This window comes from Simochromis diagramma, unplaced genomic scaffold, assembly GCF_900408965.1.
Source record: "Simochromis diagramma unplaced genomic scaffold, fSimDia1.1 OVJJ01000344.1, whole genome shotgun sequence".
Taxonomy (NCBI): Eukaryota; Metazoa; Chordata; class Actinopteri; order Cichliformes; family Cichlidae; genus Simochromis; species Simochromis diagramma.
Window position 1 is genome coordinate 168325 of NW_024387375.1, and position 15965 is coordinate 184289.

General features: G+C 39.0%; 1 protein-coding gene and 1 long non-coding RNA gene across 2 annotated transcripts; one reads left to right on the forward strand and one right to left on the reverse strand.

Moving 5' to 3' along the window:
• Positions 1-218: 218 nt before the first annotated feature.
• Positions 219-14841, reverse strand: LOC120719562 (extracellular calcium-sensing receptor-like). Its single transcript, XM_040008848.1, has 8 exons — positions 14288-14841; positions 13606-13900; positions 13218-13507; positions 12810-13105; positions 2827-3032; positions 1559-1780; positions 1350-1473; positions 219-1256 (listed from the first exon to the last, which is right to left on the reverse strand). Exons 1-8 carry the CDS (start codon positions 14590-14592, stop codon positions 352-354), a joined length of 2643 nt encoding a protein of 880 aa, XP_039864782.1. The 5' UTR covers positions 14593-14841; the 3' UTR covers positions 219-351.
• On the forward strand, positions 9563-12862 carry LOC120719572. Its single transcript, XR_005692723.1, has 3 exons — positions 9563-9716; positions 11203-11205; positions 12852-12862. It is a non-coding gene; the product is annotated as an uncharacterized LOC120719572 (long non-coding RNA).
• Positions 14842-15965: the final 1124 nt, after the last annotated feature.

Consider the following 15965-nt stretch of genomic DNA (forward strand, 5'->3'; position numbering starts at 1 on the left):
GGAATGCTGAAATTTTGAAGGCCGGTTCTTTTTGTTGAGTTCCAATTTTCTGGTGGGGGCTTGGGGGAATTGAAAACTATTGAAAAATAACTCGGAATCATGTAGTGTTATTGTGAAAGGTGATTTTCTGTTTATTTACGTTACTCCAAATTAAATATTATTGGATTAAAATAAACCAAAAAAAATAAATAAATAATAATTTTAAAAAGTTTATCTTTAAAAGTAAAATTTGAAGCTATTCAACAGAAAAAAGTTATAAATAAAGAGATTTTTGAAATAAAAAAAAATTGAAAAGTTTTGTTTTTACATTGAATTTGTGCAATAATTGCAAGTACTAGAAGCTCTGATATACTATGATTGATTTTTGTTCATTAAATATTTCTTGCTGTTCTTCTCAGGCTTGAACAATATGATAAAACACTTGGGAGCAAATATACACATTATTAGCCCAAAGCTGGAGGCCAGAATTGCGAAAATCTCCACAACTACAGTGAATTTCCCAGGGGAGCTGACATATGCTGGGATAAATGTGATCCAGACAGTACAAAATATCAACATGCTGAAGGTGATAAGCTTGGCTTCATTGAAATTATCAGGTAATTTGCGGGCTAAGACTGCTAAAACAAAGCAAAAGGCAGCAAGTATGCCTAAGTATCCAAGCACAGCCCAGAAGCCAGCAGCAGAGCCTAATGCACATTCCAATATGATTTTCTCCTTGTACGTGGTTAGATTTTTTATTGGAAAGGGAGGGCTCACTACTATCCAAGCAGTACATATTAAAACTTGAAGAAAGGTGAAAGACACAACAGTCATTCTTTGTTGTGGAGGGCCAAACCATTTCATCACATTACTACCTGGAAGTGTCGATTTAAAAGCCATTAAAACCACTATAGTCTTCCCAAGTACACAGGAGATACAGAGTACAAAGGTGATCCCAAATGCAGTGTGACGCAGCATGCAGGACCACTCAGATGGTGCTCCAATGAAAGTTAATGAACATAAGAAACACAGAGCCAGTGAGATGAGCAGCAGGAAGCTCAGCTCAGAGTTGTTGGCCCTGACAATTGGAGTTTTCCTGTGACAAAAGAATACAGCCGCAATTACAATGGTCAGACAAGCACCAAGAACTGAGAATGTAGCCAGGATAATCCCTAGGAGGTCTTGAAAGGAAAGATACTCTACAGGCTTAGGGATGCAAGTGTCTCTCTTTGCATTAGGCCAGAATTCTTTTTGACAAGGTAAACAATCAGTCGAATCTGGATAAAAAAAACACATAAATACAAAATTTTCTTGATTTTCATATATACACAATCAAACATTTTAAATGCATGGCAATCATTTCTCTTTACCTGTGCTATTACTGATCTCCCCCTCAGGACATGCTGTACAGTCATAGCAGCAGATGGGTTTTCCTTTCTGCAACACTTTACGAGTTCCTGGAGGACAACTGTCCGTGCACACTGACACTGGCACCTGTCAAAGACATAAAGGTTGCAGAATACATGTAAATATTTACTATGCAGCTGTAATCATTGTTTAGTAAAGTTTGACTGCTTACTTTCATGCTACCCTCCATCCAGGTAATGTTTTTGTCGATCTGGAATTCCTGGCCCACGGGCCGTGATGCATCATACAGCCCTACAGTCACCATGTCAGTTGCGCCCTTTTCACTTTTCTGCCAGTTAACCAGTTCATAGATAGCCACAGGATCCCCATTAGCGTCAAATGACACATCATAGCCATTTCGGGAAAAATTTACTTTCTTCAGCTCAATTAAAATCTGAAAAGATGAAATTAGGTATAATGGGAGGGGAAAGGAAAAAAAAAATGCACTATTTCAATAACAAATATTAATATTACATACAATGTTCCCTCTAATCTTTCATGTGTCTGAGCGAACACGCAAACTCCCTGAGCGGTCCCTTGGACCACTGTGAGCAACAGTAGACGTGAGCACTGTGGCCACGCCATCACTGAATCCATCCAAGTTACATGGTTTATTAAAATAATCAAATAACAGCATTTATATTTATGTTAGACTACTTTTAATTAAGTGCTTTAACTTCCTCCCGTTTCTTAACACTACATGCCATGATTTGATTGGTCGACATGGTACATTTTTCCACCAATAGGAAAGGGTGGGGGGTGTTTTGGTTTCATCTTTGCTCACAGGTGGAGAGTGCTTTCGATCGTTTTCCTTATAAAACGCTGTTTGTACCGTTTCTTCCTGCAGTAAATATAAACAACGATAATATTCAGGAAGAAAACCAAACATTGCATATATTTTTATCATAACTCTGGTTTTACGTGGCCTATCAACACAATTTAAAACTGGTATATACTGGTATATAAGTCCACACTTTTTCCGTCAATTGTTCCGTCTGTCCCGCTCACATCTCCAATGGTTGTACACGTTGTCATTAACGTGGATTCACTCCACACCGTCAGCCACACCGTTTTGCTAGCTAAAACACCGGCACATAAGGACGCTGTCATAGCCTGTCAACGACGTTGATTAGCTGCGTATATACGAATGTGAGTCGCGTGATTAGCTGCGCTATGGGATAAGGTGGCATCGTTCTAATCCCATACAGGAGCAGCCAGTCACTTACTGACTAACACTGCAAAACAGAATTTTTAAAGTATTTACTTTAATTTCAATTCAGGTTAGAATTGTTTACGCAACGCAGATTTTTTTCTGCGCAGAGACCGTGCCAGCAGTGCACAATTGCGCACACGCGCAGCTTAGAGGGAACATTGATTACATATCAACTTATATTGCAGTTGATGAAAGACACTGGCATCAACATATTTATTTCTTCTGACCTGTTTGGACTCTAACTTGGTTAACTTGTCACACTTTGCAGTGCCATTTATTTCCTGGCACACTGCATTATGGATGGCATGTGCTACTGCATACACGGCCTTGTACACCATGTTAGTAACTCTGAGCTGTGATGTGTCAGTGTACTGGTTTTGAAGATTCTGTATGTCTTCATTTCCATCACATACTTTCTTCTTTGCAGTGGCATCTAAAAATCACAAAAAGACAGAGCAGATGTCAACGTTGAACTAGATCTCAACTGTGTTCTCTTTATAAATGTTGCAAATTATGTTGGTAACATGAAACATATTCCTAAAAGGTTAAAATAAATAAAATAAAAAATGGAAAATAATCCTAGTTTACCATGGCCCTTTCTCAATTCTCAAGTACGCGAGTCCATACTCGCTTGCCGAGAATTTGAGCACGGACTGAGGAACAAATAAAACACTGAAATAAACCAAAGATTAACATTTCAAAGTTATCTAAGAGTCATATATATATATATACATATATACACACACACATATACACATATATACACACACACACATACATATGTGTATATATATATATATATATATATATATATATATATATATATATATATATATATGTGTGTATGTGTGTGTGTATATATATATATATACACACACACACACACACACACACACACACACACACGGGGTGCAACGATACACAATATTCACGGTTCGGTACTTTGGTGTCACGGTTCGATATTTTTTCGATACAAAAAAAAAAATGTTCATGCCTTTTTAATTTGTCATTTGTTAAATTTTCACGGCACATTCCGCACCACATCTCTGTGCGTTCATCATTTGTTTGAAGCCAGCTCACCTCCTGCAACTACTTTTCCGAGAATACGTGCTTCTTTTGTGGTTCGGACTCCGTCTGACATTTCTTTGGAGGTGGAGGAACACCAAAGTAATTGCTTAAAGGATCTTCTTCGACATCTTTAAGAGTTCTAAAAAAATGTCTGTCCTCCTGAAAATCTTATGTACGTAAACACGCATTGCAACTTCTTATCTTGTGCGCGTTTTTTTATTTTGACAGCGAATGCGCACCTGCGGACCACTTATGTGCAGCCCTGGTTATTTAGCTCGTCATTTTGCAGCCACAGAAATTCTTTTGTCCATGAAACCATAAAGCTGCACTTTCTTTTTGCCTTATAGTCTGATTTGTCATAACTTCTCCGTTTTGTGGTAAGCTTTTCTTTGGCTGTCACTTCTTCACCCTGACCTGTCTTATTTGGCTCAGCAGAACTAAAATATATATCCTGCTGCTTTTACACACGCACTCTCATAACGCTCAGCGATTCTCTGCGCGATCAACCTCTCACATGTTTAAGCTGCGGGAGATTTCACTTGTCATGTTTGCGTAGTAAGCTAACAATTGATAAGACGATGTCAGAGGAATTGGTGCGCAAATGATCGTCACTCACAGATCAGTGCTGTCGCTCTCTATACACAGTTTGCGCGATTGCAAAGTGAAAGCAAAAAACAAGCGCAAATTCAAACACGATTTCAATATGTCACATATTGACAGTGGCTCACCGATGCCAATGACATAATTACCCAGCTACATTTCCGAAAGAATGCAAAAGCATTGACATATATTTTTCCTTCCTACAATAGCCCGACGGGCAGGGAAGAGATAGATTTTGGTAGCCCGACTGGAAAAATTTTGCGAGCCCTGTATCTGATTGAGGAATCACTCATCTTTGGAAAAGAGAGTTTATTACAGAGAAATGTCTCTTTCCAAAATAAAAGCTACACTATACGCTTCTTCTGAGCTATAGTCTCAGCAGCATATTAAACATATCAGGTCCCCATAAGGAGAATCATGTGCTAACGGCTGTCTAAATGACTCGGGTAAAGTTTGTAGCATGCGTGCTTGTTCTTTTTGTCGGCTTCCACTTGTCTTTGCACTAGGATGATGTCAGCGTAAATGTGCAGTCATATTCGTTGTGTTCTCACTAGTGCTGTCAGCGTAAATGTCGTTGAAATGACGTTAACGCCACAACACGGTAAATCTCCGTTAACGAGCTACCGCGGATCACCCCGTGCATGGGGCTGGACGGCCAACACGTTAACGAGCTAACTGCGCTAACACACTAGCTCCCACCCATGTAATTGAGCATTGCGTGGCACATCCAACATACTGTTTTACTTTAGTCCATGACGCGCTTACCTTCAGGGTCATACGTCACATGAAAACCAAAATAGTTCCAAACGCCAGATCTGAATGAGGATGGGGGAGGTTCAATTTGCCATGTTGCAAGGAGAGCTTAACTTCTGTCTCACTAGCTTGCCCTGCGCTCAGTGAATCTGCACTCGACTACTCCGCCTAGGCTGCATTGTCGCGTGCAGATCCACTGAGTGCTCAACACAGACAGCATCGTCAGAAGGAAAGTTGATGAAATAAATTACAAATTTTGTATTGTTCGATACATATGCGTACCGAACCGAAAGCACTGTATCGAACGGTTCAATATCGATATTCGTAATTTATTTTATCAATTTTCCTTCTGACGATGCTGTCTGTGTTGAGCGCTCAGTGAATCCACTGATCCAGATCCACTGAGCGCTCAACACAGACAGCATAGTCAGAAGGAAGAGCGCAGGGCAAGCTAGCGAGACAGAAGTTAAGCTCTCCTTGCAACAGGCAAATTGAACCTCATTCAGATCTGGCGTTTGGAATTATTTTGGTTTTCATGTGACGTATGACCCTGAAGGTAAGCGAGTCATGGACTAAAGTAAAACAGTATGTTGGATGTGCCATGCAATGCTCAATTACATTGGTGTGAACTAGTGTGTTAGCGCAGTTAGCTCGTTAACGTGTTGGCCGTCTAGCCCCATGCACGGAGCGATCGGCGGTAGCTCGTTAACGGAGATTTGCCGTGTTGTGGCGTTAAGGTCATTTCAACGAGATTAACCTGAAAGCACTAGTGGGAACACAACGAATATGACTGCACATTTACGCCGACATCATCCTAGTGCAAAGACAAGTGGAAGCAGACAAAAAAAAGCAAGCATGCTACTAACTTTAGCCGAGTCATTTAGACAGCTGTTAGCACATGATTCTCCTTATGCTGCTGAGAATATAGCCCAGAAGAAGCGGATAGTATAGCTTTTATTTTGGAAAGAGACATTTCTCTGTAATAAACTCTCTTTTCCAAAGATGAGTGATTCCTCAATCAGATACAGGGCTTGCAATTTCGCTAGCCCGACGTCCCGGAGCTAGCGATTTTTTCAGTCGGGCTACCAAAATCTATCTCTTCCCTGCCCGTCGGGCTATTGTAGGAAAAATATATGTCAATGCTTTTGCATTCTTTCAGAAATGTAGCTGGGTAATTATGTCATTGGCATCGGTGAGCCACTGTCAATATGTGACATATTGAAGTCGCGTTTGAATTTGCGCTTGTTTTTTTGCTTTCACTTTGCAATCGTGCGAACTGTGTATAGAGAGCGACAGCACTGATCTGTGAGTGATGATAATTTGTGCACCAATTCCTCTGACATCGTCTTATTAATCGTTAGCTTACTATGCAAACATGACAAGTGAAATCTCCCGCAGCAAGCTTAAACATGTGAGAGGTTGATCGCGCAGATAATCGCTGAGCTTATGTGAGTGCATGTGTAAAAGCATTTCAGTTCTGCTGAGCCAAATAAGACAGGTCAGGGTGAAGAAGTGACAGCCAAAGAAAAGCTTACCACAAAACGGAGAAGTTATGACAAATCAGACTATAAGGCAAAAAGAAAGTGCAGCTTTATGGTTTCATGGACAAAATAATTTCTGTGGCTGCAATATGATGAGCTAAATAACCAGGGCTGCACATAAGTGGTCCGCAGGTGCGCATTCGCTGTCAAAATAAAAAACACGCACAAGGGTTAGGGTTAAATTTAAAAACTGTACTTTTGAGTTAAAATATATATTTATAATTTTAATAAATGACAAATTAAAAATGCATGAACATTTTTCTGTATCGAAAAAATATTGAACCGTGACACCAAAGTATCGAACCGAACCGAACCGTGAATTTTGTGTATCGTTGCACCCCTAATATATATATATATCCCACAGTTGTTCATGTTTTTAAACCCATTTTGCACAGAGAGGCATTTTTTGAAAAATGTATTGATAGCAATGTTGAATATTATTACACAGGAAAAAAAAACAACTACATGTAACTAGAGATGGCACGATACCACTTTTTTATGTCCGATACCGATACCGATATCATAAATTTGGATATCTGCCGATACCGATATGAATCCGATATAGTGTTTTTTAATCAACAAAACTGTTTATCTTGCTGCATTTTGTATAAGTTCATACTCAAGTTTAAAACAACAACTACACTAAAGCTATTCTGTTATACCTGTATGCAAAAAAAAAAATTTCATAGTTCAGCAATACTGATCAATCTAATAAACTTAAACCTACACCATCCTCCCTATTCTGGTATTTTAAAGAGTACTTAGCATAAATATTAAGCAACCTAACTAATAGGGTTCCAACTCCCAGCAACAACAAAAATAAATAAATAAAAAATAGGGAACCACCCCTCACGCTCCACCTCATGATGCTTAATCGACGTAATCAACCTTAATTTGATGCAGTGTGAAAAAAAATGCACAGAAATCAATTCTTTTTCAAGAAATATTAAATAGATTCAACATCTTTCTTCAACAAAATTGCAGACTGCACAGATGGTACCTTCCCAAAGGAAAAAGTACTATAGCTTACTAGGGTATATTAGACTTAACAGTTACTATATGCAGTAATGGACTTCTATACATTTTACATCAGATTAAAACTTTGGGTGTAAGATTCGGATAAATATTAAATAATTAAAAGCGAGACATTTTAAATGAGAATAAGAAAGAAAAGTATGTCTTTGTGCCCCCTTTTCCCTGTTAATGCCCTATCGGCCCCCCTGGCTAAACTTTGCTAGATCCGCCCCTGCACAGTTACAGCCGTCAGCTGCGTAGAAAAGATCCTCGAGTAGAAAGTAATATTAAATAAATTCTAACAACAGCTGATCAAGCTTAAACGTGCTGCTGTTGTTTAGCCGCTGGTTTCCTCTTTCTGGTGCAAAGTGGGCCAAAAGCAAACAAGAGAGACGGAGTCGTGACAGAAAAGCCGATCAGCTGATCGTTAAGCAGTTTCATGATTGAAGTAGCAGCCGGAGAGCGAGAGGCAGTCGCTCGTTAAGCTTAACGCAGGAATGCTTTACAAACATTCAGAGATGGACTTACACACTTGCTTTACTTCTCTCGGGATAACTTTGTCGGAGATGAAATGCCGGGTTGCTAGCGAAGCTCCAAATGCTATCCAGACCACCGACAGGTCCCGCATGCCACAGCCGCTCTATCACGTGATGCATACTGCTCCGACATGCTAACGTTCTGAGGTGAGTTACGGCGTGTTGCAAGTTTTGTGAGGTGCTTTCGTGATATTTAATGGATCGGATTACATTTTTTATTTTTCTCCGATATCCGATCCAGTAATTTAGGTCAGTATCGGACCGATACCGATACGTAATATCGGATCGGTCCATCTCTACATGTAACATAATTACACCATGACGCCTCTGCCTTTCCAAATAGAGGGACAGTAACTGCATGTGTAAATGTAAGTGTGTAAAACCTGAAGATAGAGACAAAATACTGTTAATCTGACTATCTGCCATTCTGCAATTCATCTCCTGTAAACAATAACGTGGCGCACAGCGTGACGTGGAAAAAGGCACATACCTTTAACGTTGCGTGACGAACTCTGTATTCCTCGTCCACACATAAACCCAAAAAAGGAGTTTTAAAAAATCTCCGTTTTCGGTGATTCCAAACGCCGTTTACGTGTGGACGAAACAGCTGCGTTTTCAAAATCACCCGTGTACTTGCGGACGCAGCGTAAAAGAGTTAGTAGTTTATTTTCTTACTACCTGCAGATTACTTGTATTTGCTTAATTGTTTACTAAATGTTTGAGGTGTGAAATAAACCGCAATGGAGCAAAATATGGGTGTGTATGGTTGGAGGATGTGTTTATGCGTGTGTGCGTGGGCGCACGGGAGTGGGGTGAATATTTTTTTTGTAAAACAAAGGGGGGCCCAGCAAAAAAAGTTTGGGAACCACTGCTCTATATCATCATGAAGGTATCCGATGATGAATCAAACTACACATGACCAATTTAAGATGACACAGCAACAAGATGCTATGTCAACCCTGAGCCTCCAATTTTTGTTTTAAAAGTGTGAACTTCAAAGTATGTACCAGTTTTTAAATTGTGTTAATAGGCCACATAAAACCAGAGTTACAATAACAAATACACACAATGTCTTTTTCCTGAATATTGTTGTCATGTTTACTGCAGAAAGAAACGGTAAAAACAGTGTTTTCTAAGGAAAGCGCTCAAAAGCAGTCTCTTCTTGCGATCAAAAAAAGAAAGAAAGAAAAGAAAAAACACCTTTTTCATGTAGGTGGAAAAATGTGCCATATCGACCACTCAGAAGATGATATGGCAAAATGGCTTTGGTTGTTTAGGAAGAGGGGGAAAACAGCTGAAAGAAAGAGAGAGAGAGAGCGAGTTTTGAGATGTGAGAGATTGGCATGTTAGGAATGTGTAGTAAGTGTGTTGTGCAGTCGATCGTTTTGTTTTGTGTGTCAGAACAATGAGGCAACTGCTAAATATTGCAGTTACTGCCAAAACGCCACCAAAGGCCGCTTGCAATGTAAACGCTGCCTCCAGGTCGAAGACATGAGGGGTGATACACCTCCTGCTTTCAGGCCTGTAGGTATCAGGCTTGTGATGTTCTCCTTTATGTTAGAGTGGACAGAAATATTTTTTTGGAGTAGCAAAAATAATTTTCGTGTTATCTTATTACCTGATTGTTCTATAAGTACTTTGAATTGGTTATATAAAAACTAGGAGCATTAATTGCAATTAATTAATTTGAAAAAAACAATGTACTAAAAAAATTATGTATTTAATTGCAGTTTGCATTCCAGGCAAAGGCTAACTTTTGTCAATGCACGATTTTCTGGTATATCGATTACACTGATGCACACATCAGAATCAGAAGAAAGTGCATTGCTAGGAATGATTGGAGGCAAATTTAATTTCAAAAGACTACCCAATGGAAGGCTTGATGAAAGTGTGGCTTTGTGCAAACTGTGAAAAATGGAGTTTGCATACCACAGAAGCACTTCAACCTTCCATTACCATCTAAATGCAAAACATGTTGCTAGCAGTCTGAGTACCAACAAAAGGTGATGGCAGCCCAAACTTCATGAAATGACTAACTTAAGGACTAAAATTAGTAAGTCAACACTGGACAAACTTACAAATTCTCTTGCAAAATTGATTGCTCTGGACTGTAAACCACTATCAGTGGTAGAAGATAGGGGGTTAGAAAATGTACTACACTTAGCTTCAGGTGAGCCAACTTACAACTGCTGTGCCAAAAGACTATTTCAAGTAAAATTCAACAGCTTTATGACACTGAAAAGCAAGCAAAATTAGACGCCTTATAGACAGCCCTGCTAATATGGAGGAACTACACCAGGAGCAAACAAGACTGGGGCAACAGCCAAACAAAAGCACAAGCTAGTCATTATAACTCCATCAGAGCTGGTAAAACTCCAAAAGCTAGCGACTGTCCTTGAGCCATGCAAGTAAATTAAACTATTTTTTAACTTTTTGTTACTGTTTCTTCAAAAAGCTCTATTCGTTCTTTAAGTCTGACGTCATTAGCCGTGTCTGGTCCCAAACTCCGCTGCATGTCCATAAGCCAAATGATCACTGCGGCATCACTGAGAGTTAAAAAGTGTCTAAATTCTTTCATCTGTAATAAAAAGATCAGTGTGGCTGCTCTAGCAGGTGTAGCAATTAAGTTAAACATCCAGGCATCCATGAAAACGGAATTTATTAAACTTAACGGAGTTAGAAGTTAGCAAGGAGTTAGCTCGCTAGCTTCCATCTAAATATAATATAGCCTGTCCTGACAGAGATTTCTGAAACAAATTAAGATGTACAGCTCTGCTATCACTTCTGACATAAATGAAGACAGAAAAGTAAACAGCAGTGGCGTTTGTAGGGTTACTTTAGTTTGGCTGACTAATATATAATGATGTGCTACGTGATCGCTAGCACACAGCTATGTTAGCATAATATAAACAGTGAAGGTGGAGGATGAACGCTAACTTCTTTCCACTCGATAAAAGTTGCCGTGAGGATTCTCGATTGTTCATTAATTCATTAGTCATTAATATACTGCTGCATGGGCTGGGCTGTAGTTGCATCATAAGTGTTATAACCTCAGGATAAAAATGCTCAAAAACTCAGGTGCCACTTTTAGGACGTTTACTGACCACTTTTAGAAACAACCACAGGTAGTCACAACACATAGAGGAAACTGTTTCTCACATAACATTCCGATAGGGAAAACCCTGAAAAACCTCTGAAGGTTCCGGCGTGCAACGCCCCCAAACATACATTAACAATAACACTGTCTACAACAGTAAGGTTTTAAAAACTGAGCTTTAAAATGAATAGCGCTAATAAAAACCGAGAGAGGGCGACTGGTTGTCGCCCTCGCTGTTTTTAGGGGCTTTTTGAGAATAAATAGAACCAGACACAAAGCATTAAAACATGTTAAAAACACAAAAGCCTTATTAAACGCAGGGTAGTTTGGGCCCGGAAGGAGGATTCATCACATCATCACTTAAAGACCGGATATTTGACAGTTATTGTGTAGATTAATAATTACTTTCTTGAACTGTCTACTACAGGTTTGTGACTGAGCTTGTTAGAGGAGAGACATATGTCTCATGTTCAGGGGTTTATCTGTTTTCTGCCACCTGCATCACACCATGGAGGTCTCCGATGATGACTCAAACTACATGGTGAAATTCAAGACTACCTTCACAATGTGTAGCTACCCTCAACCACCTGTGGCTCAAGATAGCTACTGTGCTTGGCCACACTTTAAGGATTTAAATTTTCTTGCAAGGAGGAGAGCGAGAAGAGGTTTGGACCACCCTTGAGGCCCTGCTGCAGGAACAGTGTAAAAATAAAAGCCTCAGCACAGCCTCAGATGAAAAGATTTCCTCTCATCAGAAAAGAGGAACCACTGAGCAACAGACCAGTTCTTTTTTTCTTTAGCCCAGGTAAGACGCTTCTGACATCTTTTGTTCAGGAGCAGCTTGACAAGAGGAATACGACATTTGAAGCCCATGTCCAGGCTCTTGATGCACTAACTCTTACTAACTAACTAACACTTTTGAATGGCCTTTTTCCTAACTATCCTCTCCAGGCTGTGGTCATCCCTGCTGTTTGTGCACCATTTTCTTCCATGCTTTTCCCTTACACATAACTTTCTATTAATGTGTTTTGATACAGCTCTTTGGGAACATCCAACTTCTTTTGCAATGACTTTTTGAGGCTTCCCCCTCCTTATGAATGGTGTTGATGATGATTTTCTGCACAACTGTCAGGCCAGCAGTCTTCCCCATAAATGGGATTCCTACTGAACCAGACTGAGAGATAGAGGCTCAGGAACCCTTTGCAGGTGTTTTGAATTAATTAGCTGATTAGACATTAACACTTTGAGCCTACAATATTGAACCTTTTCACCATATCCTAATTTTCTGAGCTTTTGAATTTTGGGTTTTCATAAGGTGTAAGTCATAATAATCAAACTTAAAACAAATAAAAGGTGTGAAATTTTTCACTTTGCATGCAGTAAGTCTAAATCTTATATTACGTTCACCTTTTAAGTTGAATTACTGAAATAAATAAACTTTTGCATAATATTCTTATTTTTCGAGTTACACCTGTATTTTCTCCTCAAACTTGGTCATGATTAACAACTTTTCAATGAAAGTAGGTCAGCCCATGAAGCAACATCAGACTTTGTAACATCAGCAGTTGATCAGGTAATTTAAACCAAGAAAAATGTCTTACTTTTGGTCAGTGTGCAGTTAAATGCATCCTCCCAGAACTCAGTAAGTATTTGAGAAGAAGCCACTTGTGAGGGGGACAGATTCAGCAGGAAGTCTCTGAGACCTGGGATTCTAGACTTCGGAATCCCAAATCCAATGGCCCCAGCACAGAAACTGAACCTCGTTAATTCTGGGTTGGTTACCCATGATTCACTGCCAATCCACTGGCGGGGTGGGGAATGCTGATGTGATAGCTCCTCCAAAAGTGCCCTCATGTCCCCTAAAGAGAGAAGTGCCACAACAACCATGGCTGTAGACCTTGACAGACAATATTGTGCATTAGAAGCATTTTAAAGTGTAAATGTATGAAAAAATGTAATTTAGACAGTAAAACTAATATTTGCAGAATAAATATCTGTGATGAGGACACCTGCGGATAACATCTGCTACTTTCTGAATTCTGCTATGTGGGTATGTTCGATGGAAAGAAAGAGAGTACTCCACACAGATCCCCTCTTTCTGTGCTGCTTTTAGAAATGAAGCCATGCCATTATTTCCATAATCCGAATCTGACCGAACAGCACCTATCCAAGTCCAGCCAAAGTGTTTTACCAGCTTGGCCATTGCTTCAGCTTGGAACTGGTCACTGGGAATTGTTCTGAAGAAATGTGGGTACTGCTGCTTGTCAGACAAGCATGCGCATGTTGAAAAGTGGCTAACCTAAACCAAATGAAATAAAACACCACACACCGCAAAATCAAATATCATGCACATACATATTTTAAATACAAAAATTGACAGAAATTGAAAACATTTACCTGGGGAATGTTAAAGGACCTGATGACTTTTGACAAACTGATGGATTCTGTAGACCCCGAGCCACCAACAACAGCCATCACCATACCAGAATGTGAGCAATTGTTATCCATGGAAAACACAGGGTCGAAGCTATTTAGAAACTGAAATGCCATATGCACTGCTACAGGCACTGATCCACATGAGTCATAGATCTGATACCCGAGCCTGATTCCGGGCAGCAGCTCTGTACTGTTGTTAATCTCTTCTATGGCAAAAACCATTGCACGCGATGATTGCAGTTCACTGGTGAAAAGGCTGCAAATAGTTGTGTCACTGTTAGCATATACACTGTAGATTTAGTTTAAGTTAAATGTTACAAAAATAAAATAAAGAAAAAATCAACAACAGGATAATTTAAACAAATTAAAGTCTTTTTATTTCCTTTTAAATATAATTCCTTTCCTATATTTCCTTTATAAAACTGTTATTTAACATATTGTATAATTTCTGTTTTGAAAATACAACAATTTTTTTATAAAGAATAAATGACCTTTTTTTTTTTTTTTTTTACATTTTTTAACACTACACAGAATCAATGTAGTTCCATAGATCATAACACACATGAAAGAATTTCTCTCCTCATACAGTCCAACATGTTTTTACACCTTCTTCTTCCCATTACTGACCTTCTTACTTACTAACCTTCCTTTGCATTTTGCAGGCTCAGGCATGCTGGTGTAGTCACTGTAAACTGTGTTCATGTAGACGTGAAGGGAAAAATCACCACCAATAACAAAGTCCCCATCCTTTGAAAATGCAGGTAGACGAGTGCTTCCCTGCAGCTTGCAGTTCAGAGAGGATGTCGACGTACCAGCTTGAGCTCCTATATGCCTAGTCATTTGTCTCATACCATCTAGACACACTGCAAAGGCAACAGCTGAGTTGAGGTGAAACAAACACACAGCCAATGCCAGACCAATTTCAACAGCTGCTATCTCCATTTCCATCTAAAATTGTCTGTATATGGGCACACATTGTTTCCATTGGTTATATAAGTCTTCAGACAAAGGGGTTTGGTCATCTTTTTAAGGACATGTGGTCGTGGATTAACCCTTACATAGTGTTGACATTCTAAGTCTTCACAGTATGGTTCATGTACATTTTGATTGGGACCAAGATTTCCCTCATAATTATCGGCTACGACAAATTATGAACTTCAGATTAATTTAGAATGGATAATCAACAGAATTTTAATCCTTAACTAATGTTTCATAGAGCAGAAAGAGTGTAAAATTTTGTGTACATTTTTGGTTTTGCACCAATTGTTTTTGGAGAAAAACATATTATCACACAAGATCTTATGTCGGTATGCCTAAGACAGAAACATATCATAAAAAAAAAAACATATCAATAATTTAAACATATAATTTTAGAAAGTGTAAATGGCAAGAAAATTCTGGAATTGTTGGGATTTATTATATAACTGTACTTCATAACCATTACTACTACTAACATTGTCTTTACTCTGTAACTAATATCTGTAGTGATACAAAGGAATTAAAATTTAGAGCACAAAAGTCATTCATTAGTCTGCATTCAAATTATTGGGAGGAAATGTTGGATATTTGGGATTTTTATGTTTCTTAACCTCACTAAAATGGCAGCTCAGGTGCTTCTCTGTTTTCACGACATTCCACTCCATCTTTGATAGCTGTTTTAATCTTAGTTAGCTCATAATAAACGGATTCCACTTTTTTGAAAAAAAAGTTCCTTTTTTCCACTATACTTTTTTACTTGTACTTGAGTACATTTATGAAGAAGAAACTGTACTTTTACTCTGCTACATTTGGCAATATTTGACCCGTTACTTTTTTTAAAAAAATAATTAATTTCACACATTAGATAATGCTACTAATAATAGATCATGGTGCCAGTGGAGTTTCCTGTAACTCTTTCACCAATCAGATGTAGCCTTGCGGTCACACAACCAGTTATGAACTGTGGCGGGCAGAGCGGCCCAAGCCTTTCTGAATTTCTTTTTAGCTGTGTTTAGATGGATGCCATTCTTCATGTAACAGCAGCTGTGTCGAGCTTGATTCCTCGAGGTGTTGGTGTACTGCAACTTTTTGATATGTCCATAGTCAAACACACATTAATTAAATGGCTAAATTGACACCTCAGCTTGCAGTACTATAGGGTTGATCTGATATCCTCGTGTTGGTGTTGTTCCCAGATCATCATACTAAATGTTGTTCCAGGATCAACATTGCAAGTGACCAATCAGAATGTTGTGACATCATACCTTTGCGACTTCGGGAAAAACCGGCGTAAAACAAAAAACTGTACTTAAGCTGCGTGAAACCGCCTCTGTCTGCCGATC

Coding starts and splice junctions, on each gene's coding strand:
- LOC120719562 (XM_040008848.1), bottom strand. CDS start 14,592: ATGGAAATGGAGATAGCAGCTGTTGAAATTGGTCTGGCATTGGCTGTG. Junction 3,033..12,809: donor TAACTGCACACTGACCAAAA/GTAAGACATTTT, acceptor TGTGATTTTTAG/ATGCCACTGCAAAGAAGAAA. Junction 1,474..1,558: donor GGATGGAGGGTAGCATGAAA/GTAAGCAGTCAA, acceptor TGTCTTTGACAG/GTGCCAGTGTCAGTGTGCAC.